General features: G+C 45.1%; 3 protein-coding genes across 6 annotated transcripts; 1 reads left to right on the plus strand and 2 right to left on the minus strand.

Moving 5' to 3' along the window:
* The first annotated feature begins 36 nt into the window (after window positions 1-36).
* On the plus strand, window positions 37-3,495 carry LOC142971785 (eukaryotic translation initiation factor 5A-1). Its single transcript, XM_076112448.1, has 5 exons — window positions 37-365; window positions 2,242-2,414; window positions 2,660-2,764; window positions 3,136-3,267; window positions 3,385-3,495. The coding sequence occupies exons 2-5, from the start codon at window positions 2,247-2,249 to the stop codon at window positions 3,445-3,447; spliced, it is 468 nt and encodes a 155-aa protein (XP_075968563.1). The 5' UTR covers window positions 37-365; window positions 2,242-2,246; the 3' UTR covers window positions 3,448-3,495.
* Window positions 3,496-4,740: 1,245 nt separating this feature from the next.
* On the minus strand, window positions 4,741-8,951 carry gps2 (G protein pathway suppressor 2). Of its 4 annotated transcripts, none has more exons than XM_076112354.1 (11): window positions 8,816-8,951; window positions 8,279-8,396; window positions 7,819-7,928; window positions 7,548-7,660; window positions 7,339-7,418; window positions 7,166-7,245; window positions 6,887-7,058; window positions 6,584-6,667; window positions 6,340-6,416; window positions 5,936-6,031; window positions 4,741-5,733 (listed from the first exon to the last, which is right to left on the minus strand). In XM_076112354.1, exons 2-11 carry the CDS (start codon window positions 8,370-8,372, stop codon window positions 5,641-5,643), a joined length of 999 nt encoding a protein of 332 aa, XP_075968469.1. In that variant the 5' UTR covers window positions 8,373-8,396; window positions 8,816-8,951; the 3' UTR covers window positions 4,741-5,640. The 4 variants fall into 4 exon arrangements, with proteins under 4 accessions (XP_075968469.1, XP_075968467.1, XP_075968468.1 ...); XM_076112352.1 differs by having other exon boundaries at window positions 7,545-7,660; XM_076112353.1 differs by having other exon boundaries at window positions 7,545-7,660; window positions 8,279-8,420; window positions 8,814-8,948.
* An 837-nt stretch (window positions 8,952-9,788) lies between these two features.
* LOC142971800 (uncharacterized) lies at window positions 9,789-11,219 on the minus strand. The gene is made up of 2 exons (XM_076112465.1): window positions 10,982-11,219; window positions 9,789-10,793 (listed from the first exon to the last, which is right to left on the minus strand). The coding sequence occupies exons 1-2, from the start codon at window positions 11,066-11,068 to the stop codon at window positions 10,041-10,043; spliced, it is 840 nt and encodes a 279-aa protein (XP_075968580.1). The 5' UTR covers window positions 11,069-11,219; the 3' UTR covers window positions 9,789-10,040.
* Window positions 11,220-13,268: the final 2,049 nt, after the last annotated feature.

Raw genomic sequence — 13,268 nt, forward strand, 5'->3', positions numbered from 1 at the left:
GTGAGGAGGAGCTGGATGAGGGAGAGACAGGGAAGGTGCAGTGCAGGCTGCAGACGGTGCACACTCAACCGGGGTCCACGTTAACGATCGTGTACCTCCTCACGAGGTGAACCGCGACCTGGAGTACAAACCAGTGGGGAGGGGGAGAGAAGAAGAAGAAGAAGAAGAAGAAGAAGTGAGGAGAGCGGACGAGACGGGGGTGAGAGAGAGGAATAAAAGAAAGAGCTAAAAGGGGGAGAAACGAGCCACCGAGGAGGAGACAGACTCCCGGCTAGACGAGCGCGGACAGAGGGGAGCGAAGAGGAGGAGGAGGAGGAATTGAAAGGGATAAATAACACAAGAGGAGGAGAGTTATTATCACCAGGGTAAGTTCTCCTAACAACGCATCCAATAGACGGGGCGTGTGTGCGCCTGAGCAGACGAGTTATCCTCCTGCACGTGTGTGTCCGGAGCTGATACCTTTAAACGCCCCCGTGAAGTAAACACAACGCTCTTGTTTTTGCCGGGAGGACCACCAGCAGACCTCGAGAGCGTCTTTCTGACTTGCTTGACAACATGGAAAAAATACCAGATGACTCGTTTGCCTTTTATTATTTGTTTCAACTTTGCGAAATCCTGCAAGACGTGCCTTGATGTCTCATGTAAAACAAGCGCTATTGCTCTCTCTCTCACACACACACACACACACACACACACGCTATTAGCTTCGTCATTATTGTACACATAGCGGGCCACAATTCAATCAATATCTCGCGCTACTGGAGATGTGGGCGCGCTGTCGGCCACAGCGCGTGCTTTACATAATCAGGGTGGTTAACAGAGAGGTCTGCATTCATATCGCGACAGGCATTAAAGTGCATTTAAGGTTGTCGTTGTTTTTTTGTTTGCCTGTTGCACTTCAATCTCGTTATCAGAAGGGCCTCGGCCTGAGCGCGGTCAGTGCGCGTGGATGCGTGTGGACACCGTTAACCGACGGCGGGCCGCGGCGCGCTCTGCACGCACCAGGCCGCCATGAGCCTTGTTTTTGCTTTGCAACGCCGCGCAGGACCGTCCGGGGACATCACTCTGCCCAGAGAAGAGACTTCAATCTACATGACGCTCCTGTGTTTTTATTTTTTATTTATTTACCGTTTTATGTTCCGTTTACTACACGAGAGGTGGTGAAATCAGTCACGCGAGGAGACGCCAGTTTGAAATGAGATCTATGGGTCATTGGCGCGGCCCCATTCAGGTGTTACCCGTCAACAGCCACTAACCTCAGTTGTGCAGTAAAGCCCATAACTTCTGAATGATGTGTTTTTTTTCAGGAAATATGTTCATTTGTTTGAATAATGTGAGTTAGTTGATGCACTTTTTTGTAGTCAGTGCCATTTAAAAAGTTTGGTTATCTTATAAAACATAGTTTGCCACACACACACACACACACACATCGATGACTAAAATTGCAGCTAAATACTAAACTCCATTGTAACTTTTAATTTGTTTTAATTCATTTTAGGAACACAACAGGTGTCATGTTTCTGTTGCTTTATTTAGCTCTGCCCAGTTCTCAGCATTGAATGAAAGTGTCACTTCCTCTACACCCCCACGTTTAATTGGTATCACGCACCAACTCTCACATGTCCACCTATCTGCTGAGATACTGGCAGATATTCACGAGGCAATACAAGTAAGCATCCGGTGCGTGGACCACAATGAAGTTGAGTCTGACCTGAGTAAATACTGATATCAGCTAAAGTATAAAGTAAAATAAAATACTACAATTGTTAGACAATGTTATCTATTTGGCTGTTCAATCAGTGTTAATCATATTTTAGTCTTGTTTACTTCTCCTTTAATCAGATATTTACTGTTTTACCAGGTTTTAAGCAGTTTCGTTTTTTTCTTGAGGCACATTCCTCTGTGGTTGTTTGTGTTTCGACAAAATTTAAGGTTTTAGAACTGTGGTGCCTTTTTCATATTGTAAATATGTTTTATTGCTTTTCACAGTTTTTTATCCCACCAGGGCAGAGGATACACAACATACATATATTTGACTTCATCTACAGATTCAAATTAATATCCTCATTCCCAACCCTACAACCTGACCCACCCACCTACCCATTGTAGGGTTACAGGCTACAGAACATACACATTCAGATAAACTCACATAACATCAAATAACTGCATTAATCGGCTGACTGCGCCTGCTGTCGTTCTCCTGAATCAGTCATGAACATATATTAACGTCGGCCTCCACAGCAGGCATGGCCGATGCAGAGGTTGACTTCCAGACGGGTGATGCCGGGGCCTCCGCCACCTACCCCATGCAGTGCTCTGGCCTGCGTAAAAACGGCTTCGTTGTGCTGAAAGGCCGACCCTGCAAGATCGTCGAGATGTCCACCTCCAAGACGGGCAAGCACGGCCACGCTAAGGTCAGTAAATGTAGGAGTGCTGGGACTAAACACAAGACCACAGTCATTCATATTAATGGACACTTTCAGTCTGTACAATGTGTATTCCAAGTATTATAAAGGTTGTAAAGCATTTGCTTTGACACATTGGAGATTGAATATTTTATGGATGCTGGTTTTTTTATTAAGTGGATGTTTTGTTTTGGGATACACTTCAGTTAGAAGGCAGAGTTTTCCTCCTTTCCGTGCGTTTTGTGCTGGCGCAGGTCCACATGGTTGGTATCGACATCTTCTCTGGTAAGAAGTATGAAGATATCTGTCCTTCCACCCACAACATGGACGTCCCCAACATCAAAAGAATGGATTACCAGGTGAGACAGCTGGAGGACTGAAGAGACAGTGACTTGTTATCTAGTATATTGTAAAAAATAAAACAGTAATACCTGATTCTGTTCCATAGTAGTACGACTTCTTTCCTTTAACACACTCCAAGGAGAGTCTTTTTTTTTGTTCCTGTAAAAAGTCAGATTATGTGACGTTACTTTTCTAAAAGCTCGGCAGAAAACGTGAGCCGCCTCCTCTTAGTCGGTGACAAATTGTGAATTCCTGCTACGACGAATCGAAATGTCCGCTGTGAAAAACACCTGTAAAGCTTTGCTAAACTTATGCAATATCAAGAAATGAAAATGCTGATTTGCCCCTTACTCTTTTCTGTTGTTTCCTATTGTTTGCCCTCTCACAGCTGATTGGGATCCAAGAGGGCTACCTGTCTCTGCTCCAGGACAGCGGGGAGGTGAGAGAGGACCTGAAGATTCCCGAGGGAGACCTGGGCAAAGAGATAGAGAGCAAGAACGAAGCCGGAGAGGAGATTCTGGTCAGTGCTGCTCTTTAACCTCTTCTTCAATTCAACTTTGACATCTTTGATCAAGTGAGGTAAGCATTAAAAAACAACTTCCACATCTCAAAGACCCTCATCTTTTTGCTCTTTCAGGTCACTGTTCTAAATGCAATGGATGAAGAAGCTGCGATTGGCATCAAAGCCTTGGGTAAATAAGCCACTGCGGGTAAATACAGAGCTCTCACCGCCTGACCCCAGCCTGCCTGAAGAGGAGTGTGTGTGTGTGTGTGTGTGTGTGTGTGTGTGTGTGTGTGTGTGGGTGTTACACCACAAGCCACCAGCATGTGCCATGCCAGTGCAAGTGTGTGTGATGTCGTGTAAATGCACAGTTTAATGTCGATCGTTGGACCGAGGGAAGGCAATTCCAGTCAACAAGATCCCAAAAATGCATATCCACTGTACTGGAAATAGCCATGTTTTCCATGTTATTGTATTATGACTCTTGTGTATATATACAGTGCATTTGTTTAAACTGGACATACTAGTGATCAGCTGAAAGATTTCTAATTGACGAGATGTAGATGTTTCTAAGCAGTGTGCCACTGTGGATTTGCCTGCCCCTTAACTGTAAATGCAATGTTGTATTTTTTTTCCATGCAGCAAGCACTTCATTTTACAGCCTGATCTATTCTGTTGCTTCCTTTTAAAAGAAACAGCTTGTAGCATCGTTGTGTCTAACTCGTTTTATGCACTTTCTCACCTTCAAACTGTTGACTGTAGAATGTAGAAGTGTCCGCACACACGTGTTCAAAACTGTCGGTTGTGCAATGTTTCCTCTGCAGAGGCTAGTTAAGACACAGTCTCATTAAAATATATATTTTTCCTTCAACACCTTCCTTCTCTGACTATTCTTTCGTCTTTTTTCCTCATTCCTCCATCTTGTAATTCTGTTTCAGGGGGAAACGAGATGCACTGCACCTCGTCAATGCTATTTTGTCTTTTCATTCTCTCTCTCTCATTCTATTTTTTTTAGAAATAAATTGGAAGTGTCAAAAAGTAAACAAACTATCGCTACGTACATCCACACATAATGAAACCACATGAGTCTGGATGAACAGATGTAAATAGATAAGAGGTGTAGAGGAATATTCAGCAACCTGCCTTCCATCAGAGTAGCCGTTCACTTTATCACCTGAAGCGTGTCCATTAAACAAAGGTCACCGACGTGGCACACCAGGGTTCAGTTTCTTTTTCTCTCCAGGTTTCGAAGCGTCAAAAGGGAAACAAACCCCTGCTTCAAGAACCAGGATCAAAAGTCATTCAAAATCCCCTCAGAGTGGGCGTTCACACCGGGCTGTTTGGAGAAAGTGAGCGGGATAGAATTTGGTGCTCCTGAACCTCGAGCAATGGTTCAGGAGGCGGATAACTTGTTACAGTTTGGTATCCGTTGTTTGTGTTCATACGGCAAATCCAAACTGCCGAGTGAAAAAATAAAGATGACACAAACTGTTGGGCTTGGCATTTTGTTATTTTATTTAGCGACATAAAAGCTTTGAAAACAGAGACTCAGACTTCATTAGGTCTGTAGAGGACAACGCCAAAAAATAATACTGGAAAGCCATAATTTTGGAAGAAACATAGCCATCTTGATTTCATTCGATATAACCAACTCTAATGGGTCCATTGAGATGAACCAGAAGTCAGCAACACAGTGAAATGGACTCGGTTAAGTCAATGTGTTTCAGTAATAGCAGTGTTCATCAGTGTGCGTGTTACGTTAGAGGGGAAACATGTAGACTTAATCTACAAACTGGAAACCCTCCACTGATGGTGTAATTATGAATGCTAAACAAAGAATAAGTCTTGCTTTATACAAGTTATTGATATTTTAGCGCACATCGTCCTCCAGAACGTCTTTGCAGTGTCGGCAATATAACAATCTGTAGACAAAGGGAAACCTCTGGGCTTACTTCAGGCCAACTCGCAGCCAATGATGAAGGTTAAACGCCATTTTTAAGTTTAGGACATATCAAAGTTAAAAAGTACAACGGGGGTCTTCCTCAGGGCACAGCTTGAAGGAGGAGTTCAAAGGCAAAAAAGGGCATTTTAACTTCCTCCCTGGCTCGGTGCGAGTGTGCCTGAAGTCAGCCCTGAGGCTTCCCTTTGACTTCAAGAGCACCTGGTATTTTCTCCTTATTATGTAAAAATCCATGTTGGATGTTTACAAAAACACACAAGCATGAGGACTGATAGTCACTTATTAACAAAGCCCAAAACGGTACTGTACATGGAATAAAACACAAATCAGAAGGCATAATCCAGCCAAATGACGTTATTTTGGAGAAGTCGATTACTCGTCCAAAAGGTTCTCCAGAACCGCGAGTGAAGCTCGGTGACGATGACGAGGAGTCACTTCCCGTGGTGGTAGAACCTCTGGCCGCTCTGGCTGTGGGGGAGGAAGCCGTGGCGAGGAGCACTCTGCGGGGAGGTCTGAAATGGGGCCTGGTGGAGGAAACATGGAACAACATGTTGAGTGAACATGAACAGAAACACGTGATGAAAGAAAAATAAGGTCGATATCAAGAGGAAGTAAGCGGGTTGGAGGAGCAATTCTGCCAAAACTGGAGGGTGGAAAATGGTTTCGAAGCAAAAATTGAGGTAATGAAAGGGTTGTGAAAGTGCGTGTGTGTGTTTTGGGCTTCACCTTTGCAGTAGAAATCTGGACGGCCAGCGATGGTGTGGGCAGCAGTCCCGGAGCAGAAGGGTGCATGGTTGGTGGATGCATCGGCCTCAAAGTGCCCTGTGAGAACATCAAGGAGACGGAACAAAAAAAAAAAAGGAAAAACTGTAATCAGATAAGGAAGTGATGACCTGAAGTAAAAGGACGGGTGAATGAAGCTTATGCTAGCTGCTTCCAACATTTAGACAGCGGAAAGGTAAGAAAGGTTTGGGCCAAAATCTCTCAGAATGTTTATGTTCTGTCTGATACTTACAAATTAGACGTAAAATTTTCATTTGTGGGACATTTTAATAAGCCATGTTTAAATACAATCACGCTTTTTACAATACATTATCCAATACTTTTTATTTTGGTATTTCATTTCTTACTGCATCGGTAAAGCCGGACTGTTGGTTGGCATGTTCCAGCTGCTTCTGGAGGGGTATCCCTGCTCCGGGAATGTATCCTGCAGGAGATACAGAAGTTTACAATCAAACAATCATTGACATCAAATACAGAGCACACATTCGGGTTATTTTACAATACGGCTGACTTTTTCCTGACGGTCCTAAATATTCATATAGCAATAAAACAGCAGTGGAACACAAGGACGATGACAGCAGAGGAACTGACCAGGCTGGGAGGTGAAGTGACTGTGGACGGGGTAGCCGGGCTGCTGGTGGGGGAGGTACTGCATGGCCTGGAAGGCAGACGCACCTGTGGGAGAACAAACGTTTCTTTGTCTTATAACCACTACAGCCACTGTGATGTGGTTCAAATGATTGATCATAGCATGCCAGAACAACTATGAAGGACTACTGAACTGAGGAATTTATATTAGTTTGACAAAACCTGAAGAACAATCTCTGCATGTAGACTGTATGTACTTCAGATTATGTGTGAACCCTGCCACTGAAACATACACATGTCCTTTACCTCTGATCTGAGAACTGCTTGCGAAACTGACGGGTACCGACGGTCCAGGGGCGTAGGTGGAGGGGTGCTGGGCCTGAGCCACCCCGTAGGACTCATGGACCCCCTGGCTACCGCTGAACTGGCCGTGCTCTGCTGAGCCCGAGCTGAACCCGGCGGTTTGATAGTGACGTGCCTAACAGAGGAGGAGGCGGGGCATACAGTCATATACTGGTGTCTAAATGAGCATCTTCTAAAGCACATGGACGTGTAAGACTGTGAATATCAGACCGCTTTACTCACTGGAATCACAGCTGTTGGGAACAGCTGTTTACTACGTTCTCCAAGTAGCGCTCCAGGTCGACTGTGGCTGACTGGACTGCCTTAGAGAGTCAGAGAGAGGGATGAGTATTAGGAACAGATTAATAAAAAGACCCAGATGAGGTTAGGCTTCTTAATAATGAAACCTTCCTTACCTTGAATGCTGAGGAGGTGCTGCCCTGCGTGCATGGGCAAGCTGGGTTGGTAGCTCGCCGACGTCAATGTTGTGATATCACTAGAAAGAACAAAAATGCAACTGAATACCAAAAGTACAAAAAAATTAAAAATGTCTGGGTTTAACAACAAAATTCTATGATGCTGTTATGTTATGAAAGTAATGAAAACGCTGCGTCATCCTTACTACCTCTGCTCCTTTCTGCGCCTCTTCTCCTCTTCATGAAGTACCTTCTTGAGTTGTAAGAAGAGCTGGTGTTTCTCCTCTTGGAGGCCTTGGAGTTTTTCCCCCATCTTCATTACCTGGAGTTTAGTTTGGGGGGGTTGGGAATCACAGCATAAGAAAACGAATTGCTGCACAACTTGCCGTGTAGTATTTGTTACAACCCAAGGTAAGACGGCAAAGCCATATGGAGTTTAATACACAGATTGCAGTTTAAATGTTTTAAAAATGTTCCAACCTGTTCTTTGGTTTCCTCCAAAGACATCCTCTCCTCTATTTCTTTTGTCCGCTTCCTCTCTTCCTCCTCTTTCATCTTCTGCTCCATCATTTTGTCCACCTCTTCCTCCTCTGGAAAATTATATTCACGTTATTTAGCGGTGGTGGAAAACACATTCAAATCTCTAGAGTAAGAGTATTATTAGATATCAAATGTACTTGTGAATACACTAGGTATGAGAATATACTCAGTCTGCAGAGCCTTTTCACAGCGTGAGTAGATGAAGCTGCATATTTAGGAGAATAATAAGTAGGTGGTAGTAATTCTTTATTGTAGGGAGGGAAATAGGCTAAATAACAAACGGGAACTTAGGAAACGTTCAGTTATTTTCTTATCATAGAGAAACGTAGTATTTGCAGTCAGCTTTGTACACTTCTACCTCTGCTAGGCTAGTTTTAAAACACACATAGTGAGTGCTCACCTTGTCTCTTGCGCTCCCTCTCTCTCATAATGTGCTTGTGGAGGGCTCTGGCCATCGCGTTGGACAGCTTGGGTCTCTCCAACAGGGCGGGCATGGTGACAGGCAGCGGCGGGGCCAGCTGTTGTAGACAGTGTTCGGTGGCACATGAAAGGTTAAAAGTAGAGGCGTCGATTATCTGCATGCTCAAAACATTAGAAATACCACAGGTGTAACTTAAGGGTTAAAGGCCTAACATTAAGTTAGCTGCTATTTGGCTAACAGTTAGCATTGACAGCTTTAGCTGCTGTTAACCGACAGTGTGTTTAATTAAAATACATCAACGGGTGCGGTATGGTTTGAAACTAAGATGTGTGGAGCTTAAACATGCAAATCAGCACAGTTTTACATTTTAAAATGCCCAGGAGCAAACATTAACTAGTTTGCTAGCTGACGTTAGCTTAGCACAAACGTTGACTGGTAACGTTATGCATTCTAGTTAAAGCTAACAGTTAACGTCACTCTATAGTGGCGTAGAGAGTAAGTACAAAAAAAACTTACTTTTGTTGTTTTATGTGTCGTTCAATAAGGACCGAACCGTCTCGCGGTTTTTAACAAGAAAAAATCAAAACTTACACCCAAAATATAAACAGACAGAGAGGTTTACAGCCCCGGATGTAATGTTGCACTTCCGGGGTCAAAGACGACATGTCCGATTTTTTTCCTCACCGAATTGCATTTTGGGAAATAGAGTATCTTCTGTATTTTGTTAGAAAACGCCGATCCCCGGTCTAAATACACAAATGTAAACTTCTTGTAACGCTTATAGTGTGTGGACATATTGTGAAAGTAGATCTTATTTTGAAAATGCCCTCTATTTACATATTGTGACGTGGGCTTTTTCAAAATCTTTATATACGGAAGTATATTACTGACCCGGGGGACAACATGCAAACTCCTCACAAAAGGGCCGCCCGGGGACCGAATCCGGGTCCCTCTTGTCGTGAGGCCAGTACACCACCGTGCAGCACCCGTATGGGACTTCTTCAATGGAGTCAATTGTTAATTCACTAGTATTAATTGCCTCCATTTTCACATACGCTTTGGACCAACAAAACGCCAGTTCAAATCCCGGCCCCGGCAGGATTGAGGTTTATGATATTCATAATAAAAGTGTTTGTGTTGCCCATGTCCATTTGAATTTATTCAAGATATTGACTTGTGCAATGCAATTACGTATTATGTTAGTATTAAATGAAACATCCCTACTTTACTGATGTTGATCCATCCAATGCAATTACCTGTTAAGCCTTGTTTCTTCAAGGTATTGACTTGAACATGAACTGAGACAGTATTGATGTATAAATCTTAATTCTATTGTCTGTAATTTGAAAAACGTTATTGTAGGCCCTGGGTAACTGTGATAAAATGTGTCACTATTTTCAAAGAATATTGTCCCTTTTACTCCACTCCAATTATTGGACAGTTACTAGTCACCTGAAAACAAGACTTTACACAGAAAATGTATGACAAAACCAAATTTTTATTTAAATATTGTCTGTCCTCATGAACTAAGAGGGAAAAATATTTAAAAACACCACTATGTAAAATCTATATAACATTATTATAATATAAAAGCACCACACACTACAGCCCCAAAATGACTATACAATTAAATCAACACATAACTCTATACATAAATACAAGTTTCCATAACTATATACAAGTGTCCATAACTCTATACATAAATACAAGTGTCCATAACTATATACAAGTGTCCATAACTCTATACATAAATACAAGTGTCCATAACTCTTGCAGGGGGGTAAACAAACAGTTGGGTCGAGGTGGGTGCCGATACCGGTGGTACAGTGGCACAGTTAAGAGGGTGATGAACCGCAGGATTGTGGCTCAGCAAGGTCAGCCCCTGCATGACCGTGGTGTTGTCTTGGCTCTTCACCCTCTGATTGTGCCACTGCACCAGGGTCGTCTGGCTCACGTCCACCAGCTGTAGGTTGGTCTGCTGCATAATGATGCCGTTAGCCAGAATCCGCTGCCTGATCCTCCTGTAGTCCCCGAGGATGAGGTCCCACCTCGAGACAGTACTCATCCCCATCTTCCGGGGACTACGGTAAATCCCGCAGAGCCTGGTGAAGATGGCCTCCATCAGGCAGCAGCAGTCTGGCCACTGCGCAAGGGTGGCCGGGTAGAGAGTACGCGCGTCGGTGGTGCATCCTACGGCCAGCCTCCTCATGAAGTGCCAGATGTCCAGTCGTATGTGGAGGTCTGGCCATGCTGCAAATCTTGTCTGCAGCTTGGTCGACCCCTCACTCTTGCAGCAGTCACAGTCAACATAAAGCAGAACTGGGGGTGGAACATCTGTCTTCCGGTACCACTCCATCACGCCAGAGACCATCGCGTTCAGTCCCGGCCGCTCCGCAACCGTCAGGACACTGATCAGGATCTGGCCGACCTCATTGCCGATGGAGGTCATCCATTGAGCTGTGCCCCTGCCGTGACCAGCCAGCTTCTTTGTGATCTGTGTTGTGAGGACAGATCTTTAAGATTACACTTTTGTTTTTACACACTCTCTACAGCCGTAAGAGTTATTACACACATTTATAATGAATGCATATGTAAAGCTGTCACCGACAACAATGATAATGTGTACAGGAGAATACATATAATGTACATGGCAATCTATTAAACAGTCATATTATTTATTACCTTTTTGGTTGAGTCCATCTTTAAGATGGACCCAAATATGGAGGTGATGCTGGCCCTAATATGGTATATCCGGGTGAGGATGTCCATCCCGTACACGGACAGCAGCCAGCGACTGGTTGGAACCTCAATGTGCTTTGGCGGCTTCTGCCAGACCACTGGTAAGAGGCTGGGCTGCTCCGGAAAGTTCCCAGGGTGTTCGGGCAAAATACTTCCCAGAGGGCTCGAGCACCCATTTATAGTTCCGGGAAGTACCAACCACAGGAAGTGGGTAGGGGGGGGGGAAGTAAAGATATGTGTTCTGTTTATTTAGATACATTTTTTTATAATTTACTTTATTTATAAGGATTGTAAATACTTGTAAATTATTATTGATATCTTTGGGTTGGTGAAAGCCCCTGCATGACCGTGGTGTTGTCTTGGCTCTTCACCCTCTGATTGTGCCACTGCATCAGGGTTGTTTGTTAGTCCCCGAGGATGAGGTCCCACCTGGAGACAGTATTCATCCCCATCTTCCGGGGACTACGGTAAATCCCGCAGAGCCTGGTGATGATCGCCTGCATCAAGCGGGAGCAGTTTGGCCACTGTGCCAAGGAGCCAGTGGTGGTCAGGCTGTGTCTCTTGACTCTGTCCACCCCTGGTGTGAAGTCTTTTTTCTTCTTCGGGGACCTGAACCTGCCCGTGTCCAGCCTGCTCTGGTGTCTGGCAGAGAAGACGACCCTCTCTCTGTCCACATCCAGCATGCTCTGCCACAGAGCAACAATGTTGCTCGCCTATGCAGAGAGAGAACACAACAGCCCATGAGAAGAAGAAAAATAAATCTATGCGTGTTAATATGATGACGTGGCACAAAGGGAAAATAAGACAATGAATGTTCCTCACCATCTGGTTGCCAATAGCCAAGACGGGCTGGTTCCTCAGCTCCATCAAGCACTCCGCCAAGCTCTCTACCCTGTCCATTCCTGGCATGCAGGCGTGATCCACAGCCTAAACAAAAATACAGAGATGAGCAACACAACTTGAGAACAGTAAAATGGGACAAAACACAGATACCGTGATGTTATTTCTTCACACAAAATGATGTGTTTATATACCCCGGACTCGGGAGCCTGGGAGGAGGACGCAGCTTGGGAGGAGGACGCAGCCTGGGAGGAGGCAGGAGTCTGGGACAGTGAAGCAAGCTGGGAGAGCAGGGACAATAGCAGAGGAGAGGCTGCAGCTAGGGTGGAGCCAGCAGGCAGCGAGGACGCAGCAGGCTCGGAGGAGCCAGCAGGCTGCGAGGACGCAGCAGGCTGCGAGGACGCAGCAGGCTGCGAGGACGCAGCAGGCTGCGAGGACGCAGCAGGCTGCGAGGACGCAGCAGGCTGCGAGGACGCAGCAGGCTGCGAGGACGCAGCAGGCTGCGAGGACGCAGCAGGCTGCGAGGACGCAGCAGGCTGCGAGGACGCAGCAGGCTGCGAGGACGCAGCAGGCTGCGAGGACGCAGCAGGCTGCGAGGACACAGCAGGCTGTGAGGACGTAACATGAAGGGAGGAGGCTCCAGGCAGAGAGGAGGAAGAGAGGCTTGGGTCATCCAGGAGACTTGGCACTGTACTTTCCTGGAAGCCCTCGTATGCTTCCTCTCCCTCATCCACATCCTCCAGCATGTCATCAGTCTCTTCTGAGACAGAGATCACATTCAGGGGCTGTCCAGTCTGACTCAGAAGGTAGTCCACACCAATGAGCTCGCCTATGAAAAAGAGCAGAAAGGCAGGCACACGCACGCACGCACGCACACACACACACACACACACAAACATCATTAGTTGTAGTCAAAGCATTATATATACAAACCTTTAATTTAGAAAAGTCTGACTTGTATTTGTATCATGTTATGTCTGAATGGATGGATTTGGCAATGGGAATGATACAAGTGTAGCCTTGTTGAACTTCAGTTAGAACACTGAAAAACAATAAACCAAAAGAATTATGTAGCCAGATATTAACGAGACATACCAGTGTATATGGAAGGTGGCCTGAAGGTTGGCACAAATGCCTCGCCACACAACTTCAGGCTGTTGTTATTCACAGACTGGCTCACGTCACCGGAGTAGGTCAGGAAAGATGACGGCCTGCCGGTCACCGCTGCAGTCCCCCAATCCTGGTTCCACCTGTTCAGTCCTTCCAGGAGGTACAGCTGGAAATTAAGTGCATTTGCACTAGTTCCTGAACAACAAAAACAAAGTATTGCTTTTCAATCTGAATGCTTTCACAAAACAACCTACAAGTTATTGAAAATATAAAACACAAG

The sequence above is a fragment of the Anarhichas minor genome, unplaced genomic scaffold, assembly GCF_050575085.1.
Source record: "Anarhichas minor isolate MPS153535 unplaced genomic scaffold, ASM5057508v1 ptg000049l, whole genome shotgun sequence".
NCBI lineage: Eukaryota > Metazoa > Chordata > Actinopteri > Perciformes > Anarhichadidae > Anarhichas > Anarhichas minor.